The 17862-nt window shown below is 43.3% G+C and overlaps 1 protein-coding gene across 3 annotated transcripts in view; it reads left to right on the top strand.

Annotated features, from left to right (window-relative positions):
• PIGN (phosphatidylinositol glycan anchor biosynthesis class N) overlaps nucleotides 1-17315 on the top strand; it is a 105114-nt gene extending 87799 nt beyond the window's left edge. For all 3 annotated transcript variants that reach the window (XM_019986836.2, XM_019986837.2, XM_019986835.2), the window contains one exon: nucleotides 15397-17315. In XM_019986836.2, the coding sequence (XP_019842395.2) occupies nucleotides 15397-15520 (124 nt within the window). In that variant the 3' untranslated portion in view covers nucleotides 15521-17315. The remainder of the gene's footprint in view (nucleotides 1-15396) is intronic.
• The last annotated feature ends 547 nt before the right edge of the window (nucleotides 17316-17862 follow it).

Below are 17862 nucleotides of genomic sequence, written 5' to 3'. Positions count from 1 at the left end.
ATGAAGCAAGATACCCCTAAGCAAGGCCCCGAACAGGAAGTCTCCTGAGCTTCGCCACCTTTGCCGACCTTGATTACCTTCTACTCAGTATTCCACTTGAGATTTCTTTTCAGCATTGGATCCCAGAATTCAGGACCTTTTCCCCCTTTACCGACTGACTTAGTCTTCCCTGCTTTCATTCAACGAGTACTTACTGAGCAAGGACTCCTCGCCTGTCTGTCCAGTTACAGGCGTCCCAGCCTCCTGCTCACACCCATCTCCTGGCAGTGCCTCGTGGACCCCGTTCCTTTCAACACGGTTGTTCCCGTCTCCTTTCTGTCACCCGCAGTCTTTCATCTAAGACTTAATTGGCAGAATGTTCCCCTCAACACACACCCCGCAAATTACCTTCTTTTCTTCCTCTCTAATAATATACTGTTTCATAAAAAAAAAAAAAAAAAAGGAAGGAAGAAAAGGTGAGGGCTGTGGAGGAGGCAGGAAAGAAGGGAGGGAGGGAAAGAGTGAGGGGAAGGAAAAGAAGCCCCTTTTGAGCATCTTGTTTTCCATCTCCTGGCATCAGCCTCAGCCCTGAATCCACTCTGGAAGTCCTGTATTCTTTGTCCCAAAGCTACTTTCTCTCTTTCCCAGACTTTTATGTTGCTTATTTAAAGATAGTCACCATTTTTCTCTGGAAAATTCTGGAGTGTCTTTCTTTAGAAATGTTCAGTACAACTGGTTTAAGGAATTTGATGCAATCACCCTTCTAGGGTCCCTGAAACTTCCCAGAAACCATTTAGAGGATTGCATTGTTTTGCCATAGAAAAAAACTTATACCCAAACCTAGGGGAAAGCCAGATTAAATTAAGTAGCAAATGAGGAAAGTGAAAGATTACTGATTATTGAGAAAGGTATTAAATTGATATAATGTGTATATTAGTAGCTCAGTAATGTCTGACTCTTTGCAACCCCCATGGGCTGTAGCCCTCCAGGCTCCTCTTTCCATGGGATTCTCCAGGCAAGAATATTGGAGTGGGTTGCCGTTCGCTTCTCCAGGGGATCTTCCTGACCCAGGGGTCGAGCCCAGGTCTCCTGCACTGGCAGGCGGATTCTTACCACTGAGTATTTAAATGTCACTTACTGTACACAGTGCATTTGGAGTTGTACATGTTATTTCATTACTTTCATGGCAATGATATGAGGAAAGTATAATTATTTCTGTCTTACAGAGGAAGAAACCAGCTCTGAAACACTTTAGCAATAACATGGCATACCGAGGTTCCATTTTTTTGTATGTGTATACATTTAATATACAGATCATTTCTTGAGAAGAAATTATGTACTGAGCACTCTCACCATCCATAAAGCATTCCCAGATGTTATCAAGGACCCAAGACAAATGGCATTGCCTCCTCCAGACTTGGTGATGCCCCACCTCTAGAGACAGATGACTGCATCAGAGTGTTTTGTAGCGAATTCAGGCACTGAGTGTGAGATTCTAATGTGTAACTTATAACGGATATTCCAGCCCTGGAAGCATCTGGCCCCTGCTGTCAGGTTGTAAGACAAAATCACTGTGATACGAGGCAGCATGTGGTTAAGGGCTTGGTGAGTACAGAGCAGAGGCCGCTTCGCTTCCAGCCTCGGTGACCGAGAACACGTTGTGCAAGGTCGGCATATGGGCTGAACCCCGAGTGAAGAGTGTAATTTCAGCTGGGAACTTAGAGGCTGGGGAAGATAGAATGGATGTGGGCAAAGCAGAGGGGTAAAAAGCCCGATGCCCTCGTATCTGCAGTGTGATAATTAGAATTTCAGAAACCATTGGTTTCGGATAAAGAAATTTCTAGCAAATAGCTTTTGAGAACCTTAATTTGGAGAACTTTGAATACAAAACTACAGTGTACATTCTGTTGGCAAATAAGTGAGGGGCCGTGTACTTGGCTTCTGCTGGAGCTGTAACATTGTAGGTGTTGCTTACACAAGTGAATCATTGCCTAAGCATTAGGAATCTTGACTGCCTCTTTCATGCAAGTGCATTCCATGGAGTGAACAGTGAGGCGGATGTGTGTCTGGAGACGAGGCACTGACCACACCCGCACCACCGGGGTGATGACAGCACTGTCCCCGGGGCTTCCTGGTGTCATGCCCCTAACGTTCAGGCTTCAATTCACTTTGACCCTCTGAAGTTCTTCTGTGCTCCCAGGCACAGTTTTTTCCAGCTCCCTCTAAGGTCAGTCTTCCCAGGCTGCCGTGATGCTGTAGGGCCCCTCACCATGTCAGAGTACTTTGCAAAAATGCACTGTCAGCTTCTACTATCCTTTCCCTTGATAATTATAAAATTTGCCTAGAAAAAAATTATAGTAATATATGTATAACATAAAAATCCCACCTTAATCATTTTAAAGTGTACAGTTCAGCTCAGTTCAGTTGCTCAGTCGTGTCCGACTCTTTGCAATCCCATGGGCTGCAGCACTCCAGGCCTCCCTGTCCATCACCAACTCCTGGAATTTACTCAAACTCATGTCCATTGAGTCGGTGATGCCATCCAACCATCTCATCCTCTGTCGTACCCTTCTCCTCCTGCCCTCAATCTTTCCCAGCATCAGGGTCTTTTCCAATGAGTCAATTTTTCACATCAGGTGGCCAAAGTATTGGAGTTTCAACTTGAGCATCAGTCCTTCCAGTGAATATTCAGGACTGATTTCCTTTAGGATGGACTGGTTGGATCTCCTTGCAGTCCAAGAGACTCTCTAGAATCTTCTCCAACATCACAGTTCAAAAGCATCAATTCTTCAGCGCTCAGCTTTCTTTATGGTCCAACTCTCACATCCATACATGACTACTGGAAAAACCATAGCTTTGACTAGATGGACCTTTGTTGGCAAGTAATGTTTCTGCTTTTTAATATGCTATCTAGGTTAGTCGTAACTTTTTTTCCAAGGAGCAATCATCTTTTAATTTCATGGCTGCAATCACCATCTGCAGTGATTTTGGAGCCCAGAAAGATAGTCTGTCACTGTTTCCACTGTTTCCCCATCTATTTGCCATGAAGTGATGGGACTGGATGCCATGATCTTCGTTTTCTGAATGTTGAGCTTTAAGCCAACTTTTTCACTCTCCTCTTTCACTTTCATCAGGAGGCTCTTTAGTTCTTCTTCCCTTTCTGCCATAAGGGTGGTGTCATCTGCATATCTGCTGCTGCTGCTAAGTCACTTCAGTCGTGTCTGACTCTGTGGGACTCCATAGATGGCAGCCCACCAGGCCCCGCCGTCCCTGGGATTCTCCAGGCAAGAATACTGGAGTGGGTTGCCATTTCCTTCTCCAGTGCATGCAGGCATGCAAGCTGAGTCGCTTTAGTCATGTCTGACTCTATGCGACCCTATGGACAGCAGCCCACCATGTTCCTCTGTCCATAGGATTCTCTAGGCAAGAATACTGGAGTGGGTTGCCATTGCCTCCCACATATCTGAGGTTATTGATATTTCTCCTGGCAATCTCGATTCCACTTTGTGCTTCATCCAGCCCAGCGTTTCTCATGAGGTACTCTGCATATAAGTTAAATAGGAAGGCTGACAATATACAGCCTTGATGTACTTCCTTCCCGATATGGAGCCAGTCTGTTGTTCTATGTCCAGTTGTAACTGTTGCTTCCTGACCTGCATACAGATTTCTCATGAGGCAGGTCAGATGGTCTGGTATTCCCATCTGTTGAAGAATTTTCCACAGTTTGTTGTGATCTGCACAGTCAAAGGCTTTCGCATAGTCAATAAAGCAGAAGTAAATGTTTTTCTGGAACTCTCTTGCTTTTTCAATGATCCAAAGGATGTTGGCAATTTGACCTCTGGTTCCTCTGCCTTTTCTAAAACCAGCTTGAACGTCTGGAAGTTCACAGTTGACATAAAGCCTAACCTGGAGAATTTTGAGCATTACTTTGCTAGCGTGTGAGATGAGTGCAATTGTGCGGCAGTTTGAGCATTCTTTGGCATTGCCTTTCTTTGGAATTGGGATGAAACGTGACCTTTTCCAGTCCTGTGGCCACTGCTGAGTTTTCCAAATTTGCTGGCATATTGAGTGCAGCACTTTCAAAGTCATCTTTTAGGATTTGAAATAGTTCAGCTGGAACTCTTATCACCTCCACTAGCTTTGTTTGTAGTAATGCCTCCTAAGACCCACTTGACTTTGCATTCCAGGATATCTGGCTCTAGGTGAGTGATCACACCATCGTGATTATCTGGGTCATGAAGATCTTTTTTGTACAGTTTTTCTGTGTATTCTTGCCACATCTTCTTAATGTCTTCTGCTTCTGTTAGGTCCCTACCATTTCTGTCCTTTATTGTGCTCATCTTTGCATGAAATATTCCCTTGATATCTCTAATTTTCTTGAAGAGATCTGTATTCTTTCCCATTCTATTGTTTTCCTCTATTTGTTTGCATTGATCACAGAGGAACACTTTCTTATCTCTCCTTGCTATTCTTTGGGACTCTGCATTCAAATGGGTATATCTTTCCTTTTCTCCTTTGCCTTTTGCTTCTCTTCTATTCACAGCTATTTGTAAGACCTCCTCAGGCAACCATTTTGCCTTGCATTTCCTTTTCTTGGGGATGGTCTTGATCCCTGCCTCCTGTACAGTGTCACGGACCTCCAACCATAGTTCCTCATGCACTCTGTCTATTAGATCTAGTCCCTTGAATCTCACTTCCATTGTATAATTGTAAGGGATTTGATTTAGGTCATATCTGAATGGTCTAGTGGTTTTCCCTACTTTCTTCAATTTAAGTCTGAATTTGGCAAATAAGGAGTTCATAATCTGAGCCACAGTCAGCTCCTGGTCTTGTTTTTGCTGACTGTATAAAGCCTCTCCATCTTTGGCTGCAAAGAATATAATCAATTTGATTTCGGTGTTGACCATCTGGTGATGTCCATGTGTAGAGTCTTCTCTTGTGTTGTTGGAAGAAGGTGTTTGCTATGACCAGTGTGTTCTCTTGGCAAAACTCTGTTAGCCTTTGCTCTGCTTCATTCTGTACTCCGAGGCCAAATTTGCCTGTTACTCCAGGTATTTCTTGACTTCCTACTTTTGCATTCCAATCCCCTATAATGAAGAGGACATCTTTTTTGGGTGTTAGTTCTATAAGGTCTTGTAGGTCTTCATAGAACCGTTCAACTTCAGCTTCTTCAGCGTTACTGGTTGGGGCATAGACTTGGATTACTATGATATTGAATGGTTTGCCTTGGAAACGAACAGAGATCATTCTGTCGTTTTTGAGATTGCATCCAAGTACTGCATTTCGGACTTTTGTTGACCATGATGGCTACTCCATTTCTTCTAAGGGATTCCTGCCCAACAGTAGTAGATATAATGGTCATCTGAATTAAATTCACCCATTCCAGTCCATCTTAGTTCACTGAGTCCTAAAATGTCTGTGTTCCCTCTAGCCATCTCCTGTTTGACCGCTTCCAATTTGCCTTGATTCATGGACCTGACATTCCAGGTTCCTATGCAGTATTGCTCTTTACAGCATTGGACCCTGCTTCCATCACCAGTCACATCCACAACTGGGTGTTGTTTTTGCTTTGGCTCCATCCGTTCATTCTTTCTGGAGTTATTTCTCCACTGATCTCCAGTAGCATATTGGATACCTACTGACCTGAGGAGTTCATCTTCAGAGTCCTATCTTTTTGCCTTTTCATCCTGTTCATTGGGTTCTCAAGGCAAGAATAGTGAAGTGGTTTGCCATTCCCTCCTCCAGTGGACCACGTTTTGTCAGAACTCTCCACCATGACCCATCCGTCTTGGGTGGCCCCACATGGCATGGCTCATAGATTCACTGAGTTAGACAGGGCTGTGGTGCATGAGATCAGATTGGCTGGTTTTCTGTGATTGTGGTTTTCAGTCTGTCTGCACTCTGATGGAGAAGGATAAGAGGCTCATGGAAAAGTCCTGATGAGAGAGACTGACTGAGGGGGAAAGTGGGTCTTGTTCTGATGGGTGGGGCCATGCTCAGTAAATCTTTAGTCCTATTTTCTGTTGAAGGGTGGGGCTGTGTTCCCTCCCTGTTATTTGACTGGGGCCAAACTAAGGTGGAGGTAATGAAGATCATGGCAACCTCCTTCTAAAGGTCCCATGCAGGCACCGCTACACTCAGTGCCCCTGACCCTGCAGCAGGCCACCACCGACCCACGCCTCCGCCAGAGACTCCTGGACACTCCTCGGCAAGTCTGGGTCAGTCCCGTGTGGGGTCACTGCTCCTTTCTCCTGGGTCCTGGTGCACAAGGTTCTGTTGTGCCCTCCAAGAGTCTATTTCCCACTCCTGTGCAAGTTCTGGCGGCTCTATGATGGGTTAATGGCGACCTCCTCCAAGAGGGCTTGTGCCAGGCCCAGGTCTGCTGCACCCAGAGCCCCTGCCCCTGCGGGAGTCCACTGCCGACCCGGACCTCCGCAGGAGACGCTCGCACACAGCTCTGGCTCAGTCTCTGTGGGTCTCTGGGTCCTGGTGCACACAGGGTTTGTTTGAGCCCTCTGAGCGTCTCTGGTGGGAATGGGGTTTGATTCTAAACACAGTTTCACCCCCTGCTTCTGTCTTGCCACGCCTTCTCCTCCTCCCTTGGACGTGGGGCATCTCTTCACAGCCGCTGCAGCGCCTACTGTCTTGCTGGGGCTTATAGTGTACAGTTCAGTTTTATTAAGTGATTTCACATTGTTGTACAGCTGATCTCCAGAACTTTCTCATCTTGCATAACTGAAACTCTGTACCAATATCTCCCCATTTTCCCTTCCCCTCAGCCCCTGGAATCCACTATCTACTATCTATCTCTCTGAATTTGGCTACTCTAGGTACCTCATGTAAGTGAAATCACAAAATATTTGTCCTTCCGTAACTGGCTCATTTCACTTAGCATAATGTCCTCAAGCTTCATCCATGTTGGGGCATAGATCAGAATTCCCTTCCTTTTGAAGGCTGAATAATATTCCATTGAATGTGTATATCGCATGCTGTCCATTCCTCCATCTGTGGGCACCTAGGTTGTGCCACCTTTGGCCGCTGTGCACAGGCTGCTGCAAGGTGGGTGTTCATTTTATCCATTCAAGTCTCTGTTTTCAGTTCCTTGAGATACATGCCCAGAAATGAGACCGCTAGATCATACGGTGGTTATATTTTCACTGTTTTGAGAAGCTGCTGGCGTGATTTTCGTAGCAGTTGTACCAGTTTATTGCTATCGATAGTGCAGAAGATTCGCCAACTCTTCTTCTCTTTTTTTGATAGTAGCCACCCTGACGGATGTGAAGTGCATCTTATTGTTTTGATTTGCTTTTCCCCATTATTACTGATGTTGAGCAGTTTTCATGTGCTTGTTGGCTATTTGTGTGTCTTTCTTAAGGAAATGTCTGGTCAAGTCCTTTGCCCATTTTTAAATAGAGTTATTTTTGTTGTTGTTGAGTGGCGGACTTCTTTATGTATGTTAGACTTTAACCTCTTATCAGATAAGATGACTTGCAGGTATTTTCTGCCATTCTGTAAGTTGCTTTTTGACTTTGTTGATTATGTCCTTTGCATAGAAGTTTTAAATTTTGATGTAGTCTAATCTATCTTTATTTTTGTTACCTATGCTTGCTTGGTTTTAAAACAGGCTTTGAGCCATTACAAAACTCAAATTTAATATCTAGCGTGATGTTCTTCTTGGCATGTGTGTGGTACCTCTGGGCCTATTCCTTGTATTCCTTTACACAACCATCATGGGAATAAAGTGTTCATCAGAGCACAAAATAATAGCAAAAAAGAGACTGCAGAGGCATAAAACACACAGTGAGCATCATTCAAACCAAGGGAAACAGAACGGGGCCTTAGCACTCCTAGCCTGTGATGCACCAACAGCCCCTCACTGCAGCACTAACCATGAGAAAAGGACGTTAACTCCATGTGCCAGCCCTATACTTCACTTATGATAAATAGGAAAATAATACATAGTTAATTGATGCTACATAGGGTAAAAACTATGCTGTAGAAATATTTTGTAGTAACAGTATTTTCTAAAGGCAGCTGCCCTGCACATACAGTAACCCCGGTTTACCTGGCGCAGTCCTGGCTCATGCCATTTGTTCCCGTGTAATCATTACATCCTCATCTATACAACGTTAAAAACCCAGAGTGCATGGGAAGAGGCTAAAGGCACGGCCAGGTACTAAGCCTGCTAAACCTCAGTTTATCTCAGTCTCAGCGCTTCATCCTCACCGGTCTAACTCCCCTAGGTTAAATGGGATGCTTGCTCTGAGAGACGATTTCAGAGCTCAGTTCTATTCATCAGACTGAGGGCACTGAACTAACCTACGTAAATTCCCTGAATCCTCTGCCGGTCATTCCTCCTCGCTCTGCTCTGCTTGTCTTCTTTGTCTATTATTGTATTGTACAAAAGATTCCCACTTAAGAAAGGAAGACAATGAGGGGTGGGGAGATGGAAGAGGTTGGGATGGAGAAACAAAATGAACTCTGAGTTAGTAGAATTGGGCTTCCTAAACGGAATTGCCCAGTTGATGCTGCACAGTGAGGTTTTTGTTGCTGCTGCTGCTTCTGTTGGTGAGTTAGGACTCTAAAATCTTCCTTTCACATCCTGTATGGCAGTAATGGTATATAGAGCCGCAGGGAACCACGTGATATAGGTCTAAGGGGCGGAAGCGGTTCATGTGTCTTCATATACATCTAATTGATTGGCAGGAAAGGACTTGGATAGTAGGGGAAAATACACTTTAAGACTTCAAAGTTAAGCACCATATAACAAGGTTCATATATCAAGACTTCATTATGCTACTTGTCCCTGCCTTTTATTTGTGAGAATGTTGGTCTTAGTTTCAGCTTTCTAATTATTCCTCTGTGAATATACATTTGAAAAGCCGAGCTGCTCCTTGTCATGTTGCAGATATTGTTAATCTCACTGGCGGAGCTTCCTTAATGGGAGCTTGGGTCATTTGAACTGTGCTCCTGTGGTGCTTCGCCTTGGTGACAAATCTTACTTCTAAAGCCCTTTGTATCAGTGACACAGCTAATAACTCCAGCCACTCCCTGCCTGTTATTCTCAGGGATGGAATGTTGTCCTTCTGTCCTCTCTACTTTATTGCTCTTTAAATGTATAAATGGTGAGAGTCTGTCCCAGAATTTGAGGAGGACTCGAATGCAGTACACGAATACAGCCTGTGTATCTGCAGTGTCTGTAGTATCGTTTGGGCACTGCAGCAGGCTTTCAAAATAGGCTGGAGAGATTCTTCAGCCGTTAGTTCCAGGTTAGTAATGGTTTCTTTAAAAATAAAGACCGAATCGCTAGGGCATGAGGCAGGATATCTGTTTATAAATGTAGTTCAATATGTTTGAAGTGCATCTTTGGAGTAGATCTTAGAATTAAATTGAGACTCTTAAAGGAATACACTCCAGTCAGTAGGATCAACTGAAACAATGAGTGTAAATTCAGTGGTTTTCTGGAGAACCTTCTGGCATTGGGTGTTTTTTTTTTTTTAACAGCCATATGAAAAATATCCTACCCAGGCTGTGAAACTGAGTGGGGCCAACCGAGCTATAATTTCGTATTTTCTTGATTTAATATTTTACACTGTTTCTTCACTTATGGCAGGCCATAAACTTTACAGAGTATTGCCTTTATTTTGCATTCTGAGAGAAGTAGTATTTTTTTGAACTAGAGAAAAAGTGCTATTGAGGGAGCTTTCATAACTATAAAAGCATATTTAAATGTATGTTCTAAACGCACTTGTACGAGGCGCATCGTCATCCCCATCAGTCGGCGCTTTAGTTTGACAGCAGGATTCATCTGGACTCTCTCCTCCAAGCGCTCTTGTTACACGTCACCACAATATAAATGACAGCTACAGCGTCGTTTCTCCTTGTATGAAAACTTATCATTAAGTTCAGTGATATTTTAATGTCCTCCTAAATGTAATTAATAAGCACCATAAAATCTCTTTACTCTTGACAGTGAACATTAAGTTTTATTAAAATTAATGAGTCTCCACCTGTGTCTTCCCAGTACATCTGACAGATAGGACCAGCTTCGATTGCCCATTATCCTAATTGAGAAGAATCATCAACCTTTCATCACCCATTGTGTGGGTTGAACAGACCTGCCTGGTGATTCTGTACCCGTACACCTTGCCCTCCACCGTCTCATATGATGCACACCTTGAGAAAAAGTGAAAGTGAAGTCGCTCAGTTGTGTCCGATTCTTTGCGACCCCGTGGAGTGTAGCCTACCAGGCTCCTCCGTCCATGGGATTCTCCAGGCAAGAATACTGGAGTGGGCTGCCATTTCCTTCTTCAGGGGTTAGAACTTCGGATTTAAATGACAGAACAGTCAAGAGGAGAGAGTGGGAACAGCTGAACTCATTTCAGATAGAAATTTGATGCTCCTTTAAGTCTGCTACGCTGTGGTGGCTCCCAGACTTGATGGAAGCTATCACAAACTGAATTCCTTGGACTCAGTCGCATGGAGACTATGAGACAACGAGCTTCACACCTGTTCCCTGCCGACTGTGTTAGCTTAAACGAGCCAAGAATCCGTGATTTCAGGCCATTTCAGGTCGAGGAGATAGGTGATGTGTGGAAAACCCTTTAGAGATAGATTGTCACTCAGACTGAGGCGGGGTCACCTGCCTTCTGGTTTTACAAAACTTACTTTGTTCGGAGATCAAGTCATTTAATATTTTAAAGTTTTAAAAAAATATTAGAAGTGATAAAAGGCCTAAAAGTGATAGCAGAATTTAATGGAAAAAAAAAATCACCTGCTGTAATATAATCTTTTTGTTTTTATGGCTTTATGGAGGTATAATTTATATATCATAAATTCCGTCCATTTTAAAGTTTTAAACGATTTAAATTACTTCAGTGACTTTCAGCAGATAGATGGATTTGTGCAACCATCACTACCATCAAGTTTTTCATCTTTCCGTCACCCAGAAAACTCCCCCATGCCTGATTCTGGTCTCTCCAGTTCCCACGCCGAGCCCCAGGAAACCGCCAGGCTGCTCTCTGTCTCCACAGGTTCGCCTGCTCTGGGCATTTCGAGAAATGGAGTCGGACGACATGTAGTCTTTTATGTCGGGCTTCTTTGAGTCAGTGTGACGTTTCTGGCATTCCCCTGTGTTGCAGCGTGTCAGTATTTTGTTCCCTTTCACCGCTGAGCGGTGTTCCACCGTGTGGACGGGCCACACCCTGTACACACTTCTGGAGTGTACTCTCGTACAACCTCATGGCGTTCCTCTCGTCCGCCTGCCTCCTGACCTCCTTGCCTGCTCTCCCCATGGAACACGGCCTCCCCAGGGAACCAGGGTCAGTCTGAGCTGCCTGGATTTGGTCCTTGAGGCTGTAACCTGGGCACTTTACACTCCCTCTCTCCTCTCACCGCTGACTCCAAACTCCAGTCCCTGGGTTGGGGAGTGAGCCTTCTTACATAACATGAACAAGTTATGACCGTTACATCCAGCTTATTGGGTTGAGGATTTTGATCTCAGAATCCATTGCAGATTTTGAAATGTCCTGTGAGGAACAGAAATGGGATAGAGGAGGTATCTGTGGAAATTATGAGCTCAGCCTAGGAGTGCTGTGTCTAAGCCTACCATAATTTGTAGTCGTCTCATAAAAAGAAATGTATCATAAGCTCATTGTAGAAAATACTGAAAGCACATAGAAAAAATAAGAAGTCAACTGTAATTCAGCCCCAGAGTCCAACAGATTGATATATATCGTTTTAGATTTAATTTATATGCAAATGTATTCAGGGTTGGGTTTTTTTTTTTAAGTTGACTTTCTATGAAAGTCACGTTTCCCGATGTCATCAAATAGTTTTGAAAATTTGAACGCTGTTATGATGAGAAGGATACAAGGAGAAAGATGGTAGGGAGAGAGTTCAGAAAGACAGGTGATATCACTTACGGTTTAGACTGAGGTCACTGTAAGGAATTAGGAATTTATTCTAAGTGAGGCAAAGCATTAGACTCTGCAGGGACGTATTTGATACGCTTTACACTTTAACGCAACACTCTGGCCACAGGATGGAGAACCCATTGAGGGGCCAAGAAAGGGAAGAGGTCGATTACTTAAGAGGCTCAGCTAGAGATGATGCCCTTGAACTAGGGCAGCGATTCAGAACGGTGGCAAGAGGCTAGATTGACAAAGTGTCCCGAAAGAGAGGCGAGTGGAGTCTGTTAACGGACTGGATGTGCTGGAAGAAAACGATGAGTCAGGACTGACTCCTGCCCCATCCCAGCAGCGTGAGTGTAGACCTGTGTGCTCCCCCTCGGCCTTTGCAGAGCAGGCGGGAGCAGAGCCGCCTTCTTCTGTGCTGTCTGGCTGAAATGGAGCAGCTAGTGTCTGAAAGTTTTCCATCTTTGGGGGCCGCCCCTTTCCTTATCCATCCGTGACTGGAGAGAGTAGGCTTTTGTTACCACGTTGGGTTGTTTGGGGTTCTTAGTCTATGAACATTGGCTTTTCTGGTTGGCCAGTTTCTGCCAGCAAGAAGAAAATCCAGCAAATTCAACCACCGTGTCATTCCCTGGGTCCCAAGGTTCCTGACCCATCTGTCGTCTTTCCACTGTTCAGTCTCCTTAGGTTTCTTTTATACACAGCATCCAGAGGTTTTAGCTGCACTTGGCAGGAGGAATAGGGGAAAATACACCTACTCCATCTCCCGGAAAAGGAAAGTTTTCTGATTTTTTTTTGTTCGTTTGAAAGTTTCTAGTGTTCTAATACCATGTTTTCTGGGCACCTCTGTGCTGTGATGAGCTTGAATTGCTCCCCTTTGGAAGACACATAAAGTAAGATCAGTCAACCAGTTACCAACTTCTGTGTGATAAAATTTCAGCATAACTCACATAATTTTAGTAACATAATATTGTCTATTTTGGCATGAGGTTTTTAAGAGTATTCTGTTAAAATGAATATCTCGATCATTTTGTTCCCAGGAGGGCTCTGTAGAATGAGAAATGTCATCATTTTCATTTTTAAATAGATAATTATTGGTGATTTATGTCCACTGTGGCTACTAAAGTTGGAAAATGGCTTTGTGAAATCTGCATAATTAAGTGGTAGATAAGATCTATATCATATCCATTCCATGTTAAAAATATACCAAAACACATATATGCAAACACACACACACATACATTTAAGCAGGAAAGAAGTCCACGTCCAATATTCTGTTCCATTATTTTTACAATGAAAACAAACATTTCAAAAATCTTGCCTTAATGCTAGTATTTGTCTAGCAATTAAAGATCCAATTGTATTGTTTTCTTTTTAGGTCAGAAGCCTACCCTAGTCCAGAACCAGATTTCTGACATAACTAGTTCTCGTTCTTATTTTTTAATTAGCCAGTTCTTTTTTTCTATTTCAAATTTACTTTATAAGATTAACCAGTTAATCTAGAGAAAGATTCTAAATAAGAATGCCCTAACCAGTGCCATTCCAAAGAAAATATTATCAAACTATAAATCTTGATAATTGGAGATTCTTACTTAAAAGCTTATAATACCAAAAATAAATAAAATAAATCTGCTTAGCGTAGAGGCTCTTCTTTCCTGGCCTGAGGGCCTTACCCATTATGGGTGAGCACCCTGAAGCTTCGCCGCAGTTGGTGTAGAGCCCGCAACCTGGCATCTGGGGGCTGCCCAGCTGCTGGACCAGAGTTACTGGGGGAGTGGGAGGGTGGACTGCAGGCCTCTTTTCCCTCTTTCCTTCTTAGTCTCCATGTCCCTCTAGGTGATTGCCCTGTTTTACATTCACCCAGCAGTCACTTTCCCAGATATTCTTAAGACAAGTTCCCTGGGGCCTGCCCTGGGGGCCATCCTTGAGAAGCAGCTTGTTGAAGGGTGTAACTCTCAGTTCAGTTCAGTCGCTCAGTCGTGTCCAACTCTTTGCGACCCCATGGACCGTAGCACGCCAGGCCTTCCTGTCCATCACCAACTCCCGGAGCCTGCTCAAACTCATGTCCGTCGAGTCAGTGATGCCACCCAACCATCTCATCCTCTGTCGTCCCCTTCTCCTCCCGCCCTCAATCTTTCCAGTGAGTCAGTTCTTCGCATCAGGTGGCCAAAGTATTGGAGTTTCAGCTTCAGCATCAGTCCTTCCAATGAACAATCAGGACTGATTTCCTTTAGAATGGACTGGTTGGATCTCCTTGCAGTCCAAGGGACTCTCAAGAGTCTTCTCCAACACCACAGTTCAAAGCATCAATTATTCGGTGCTCATTTTTTCTTTATGGTCCAACCCTGGTCCAACCCAGGGATTGAACCCAGGTTTCCCGCATTGCAGGTGGATTCTTTACCAGCTGAGCCACCAGGGAAGCCGGATATAAGTTTATTATGAAGTTAGATCCTTCAGTGTAACTCTGATAGGCCTAGTACATAAGTAACTTGCCAGTGTCATCCGAAGCTCAGCTTGGCATTCACTGTGGGAGACCTCTGCTCTATTGCACGTTTGTCAGATCTGTATCCTCAATTTCTTTCCATATTTGCAAATTGATTATCAAGCCGTGGACAATGTAGTATGGTGCTTAAAAAGAAAAACTGAACGTTTACTATTGCTGATAGATGGGAGCTGGGATTGAGTAATTCTAACAGTGTTCTTTTTCCAGAAGTCTGGCACACAGTGGTTTGACTCAGATTAACAGAGAGATGTGTCCTTTTTGTTTTGTTTAGACTCTTTGACTAAAACTTTCACTTCACTGACTTTGAGTTTGAGTAACATCTTTCTTTCTTTCTCTGTGGCCTGTATTTTTGTCAAAGTATGGAATGCCGTGCTCCAAAATACCATATTACTGAATCTGGGGACATCTTGGGGAGTCTGTGGCTGTGATTCAGAGGATATGAGAATTATAAGGGGAAAGTTACATTTATTTTGTAGAAGCTAGATGTTTAAACTCAGTTTCTGATGGTGACAGAGACACGGGCACTGCTAATACCAGCTTCACGTCAGGTTATAGTTGTCGGAGCTGTCTCAAAATGTTACTTACTTTCACTACTACTTCTGCAACAAATTCATTCTTTTTAACATTTTGATTCTATTTAAAAAGCATTCATATCCTTTGTAATTTATGTATTTTGTATATGCAGTTGGCCTTTGAACAACATGGATTTGAACTGCATGGGTCCGCTTATATGTGGATTTTTTTTTAGATAGTAAATGCTGCAGTACTAATGATCTGTGGTTGGCTGAGGGCAAAGAGACCAAACCTCAGATACTTAGGAACCTAGGAGGCTCAGGGCCAACTATAAAGTTGTAGATCGATTTTCAACTGCTCAGAAGCTTGGCACCCCTAATCCCTGAGTTGTTCAAGGATCACCTGTACGTTTAGAAATGTTAGCGGAGTCTTATGCTCTTCCTCTTGAGTGTTCTGTCCGCCTGTAACATGTTTCTTTTTCTCCTGCAGCATCAGCCACTACGTGATTGTCATGTCCATGACCATCTTTATGGTGTTTCTCAACTGCCTAGCTCAGATGCTCACGACAAGGAAACTCAGTCTGTGTGGCAGACCCAAAAGCCACGTCATATAAAGTTGCCAAAGCCATCTTTCAGCATCCAGGGGCTGTTTCTCGTTCTCCTTTTCAACTAAAGTCTTGTCAAGGATTCATTAAGAAGATGGAAATCAACGTGTAGCACATTCTGCATCTATAAGGAAATTACATGTGGAATTCTGAATTTACAGGTTATCTGGAATAAAAGAGCTTCCATTTTCTTGAGGTTTGGCGTGCGTGAAATGGTGGCTACACCTGTGGAAAAGCCTTGTAAGGCATTCTCCATTTTCATTTTTCCCTCTGGTTGGAAACTCTTCTTCTCACTGATGTTTCAGAGCAGCCATAGCAATCTCCAGCCCCCACTGTACAGCTTCCTGTGTAACATGCTCCTGAGGGGGCAGTGCTGATCACATCCGGAATCAGTGCACTGGCTGAACTTGAAGGCAATCACCAGGCGGCCCCGTAAATATCCATCAGCTCTCAGCACTGGTTTTGCAAGTAGTTCTAATGACTCAACAGCACTAGAAAAAATCAGGATGTGGAGAAAAATGTTTGCAGGTGTTTTTTAATTGTAAGACTTAATAACTTTAATTTCCGTAGCTTTTATCATGCATTGTTCCAACAGAAATCTTTGATTAATTTATTTTCGGGGTGCACTGCACGGCACGCGGGGTCTCGCCCAACCAGGGGTTGAACCTGTGCCGTCCACGCACTGGAAGCATGGAGCCTTAACCTCTGTGCCTCCAGGGAAAAGCCCCTGGCAGAGTCTTTAATCAGTGGTTAAACTTGCTGGCACTGTCATAAGAATCCATGTTGAAGCTGCTTTTCTTTCAGGTTGTGCCACAGGCCCAAAGCCTTCTTATTAAATTTTAATTTCTATTTATAAACTAACTGTAATGGACAAAACATCTTGAGAGTAATTTTTACTTGGATTTTTCTTGAAGTGACCTTTACATATCACTGTGGAGTTGGGTGTTTGCCCATGATGTGCCAGGAGAGTCTGGCTGATGCTAGGCTTTCTTGGTCTGAGTCCCATTAAAAAAAAAATAATTGATTTTAAATTAAGTTATAGCATCACTAATTCACATTAATGATGAGGAAAAGCCCTCTACAGATTAGTAGATTTTTCAAATTGGCAGGTGAGTGAAGAAATATAATTTAGGAGATTCAAAAATCAGCTTGGCAAACTGCTTTCTTAATGCCTATTTATGACGAAGTATAAATAGTATTGTGATAGTATTTCATGGTATAACAGCAAAAGCATACAGTAGTACAAAAAAAAAAAAAAGATGTGCTGATGTCAATATGAGATATCGTGTCGGTCTGTGGTACAGAATCGAGGTGGACGGTGAGGAAGCCGCTGTGGCTGGAACCGTGTTGGCAGAGGGGGAGCCCGTGAACCTCCACAGCGCCTCAAAGGGCGTTTGATCAGTCTTTTCACAAGTCAGAGAAAACTGACTTTATAAACACATTGCTATTTTTCCTTTTATATCTAGTTTTGCCTTTCATCTTTTTCCAGAGTTTCACACAGAGGAATTACTGAATATTTTATTGCAACAGGGTAAAAGGTGCTCTGTACTTTATTTTTATTTTTATTTTTGAAGCATGTCTCTTTAATATTATTTCAAGTCAGTGTGAATTTACACAACAGGGGTCGCCCCTGCAGCTGCGGGCCGGCCTTGCAGTACCCAGACGGGACCGCTCGGACCCACCTGGGGACAGAGTTTGCACGCTGGGCCTTTTCTTTTGCACGGGTTATCACAATATCTTGAAGTATTTTGAAATGCGTATTTTTATATTGAATAACAGAAAAATAAAGTGTAAGTGAAATGTATTTCTCCTGCTGTTTCGCTGTGGCTTCCTCTCTGTCCCTGGACATGGGGTATCTTTTTCGGGTGGGCTCAGTGTTTTCCTGCCAATGGCTGCTCAACAGCTGGTTGTGATTTTGGTGCTCTGGCAGGAGAAGATGAGGACTCGTCTTTCTACTCCGCCCTGGGCTTTTAATTTAGTAAATTGTATTTCTGTTTAAGATATTTAATTACTTTTTCATCCAAACTATGAATACCAGATTTTCAAGTCAGGACTTAAGGCATTTGCTGATTAACATGTGTTTAAATTAGGAATGGTGTAAGAATTAAGGTGGGGATATCAGGTTGGGAAAATATTGAGCAACAACAGTGACCAAAAACCACTGTCTCATGGAGCATGAATAAATCTTGGAGGAAACTCTAAGGATTTAGGAAACTGCCTGCAGCCTGTCTGTAAGTTACTAATGCTTTAATTCTCTATACCATTTTATTTAATGTGCTATATTCAGAACACAAAGTGCTTTTTTTTATTTTTTAGGGAAATAAGTGGTAGTTTGAAAGTGTTAGTCACTC

The sequence above is a fragment of the Bos indicus genome, chromosome 24 (assembly GCF_029378745.1).
Source record: "Bos indicus isolate NIAB-ARS_2022 breed Sahiwal x Tharparkar chromosome 24, NIAB-ARS_B.indTharparkar_mat_pri_1.0, whole genome shotgun sequence".
NCBI classification, from domain to species: domain Eukaryota; kingdom Metazoa; phylum Chordata; class Mammalia; order Artiodactyla; family Bovidae; genus Bos; species Bos indicus.
Note: the sequence above shows the minus strand (reverse complement) of the source record. Positions and strands in the feature narration are given on the sequence as shown.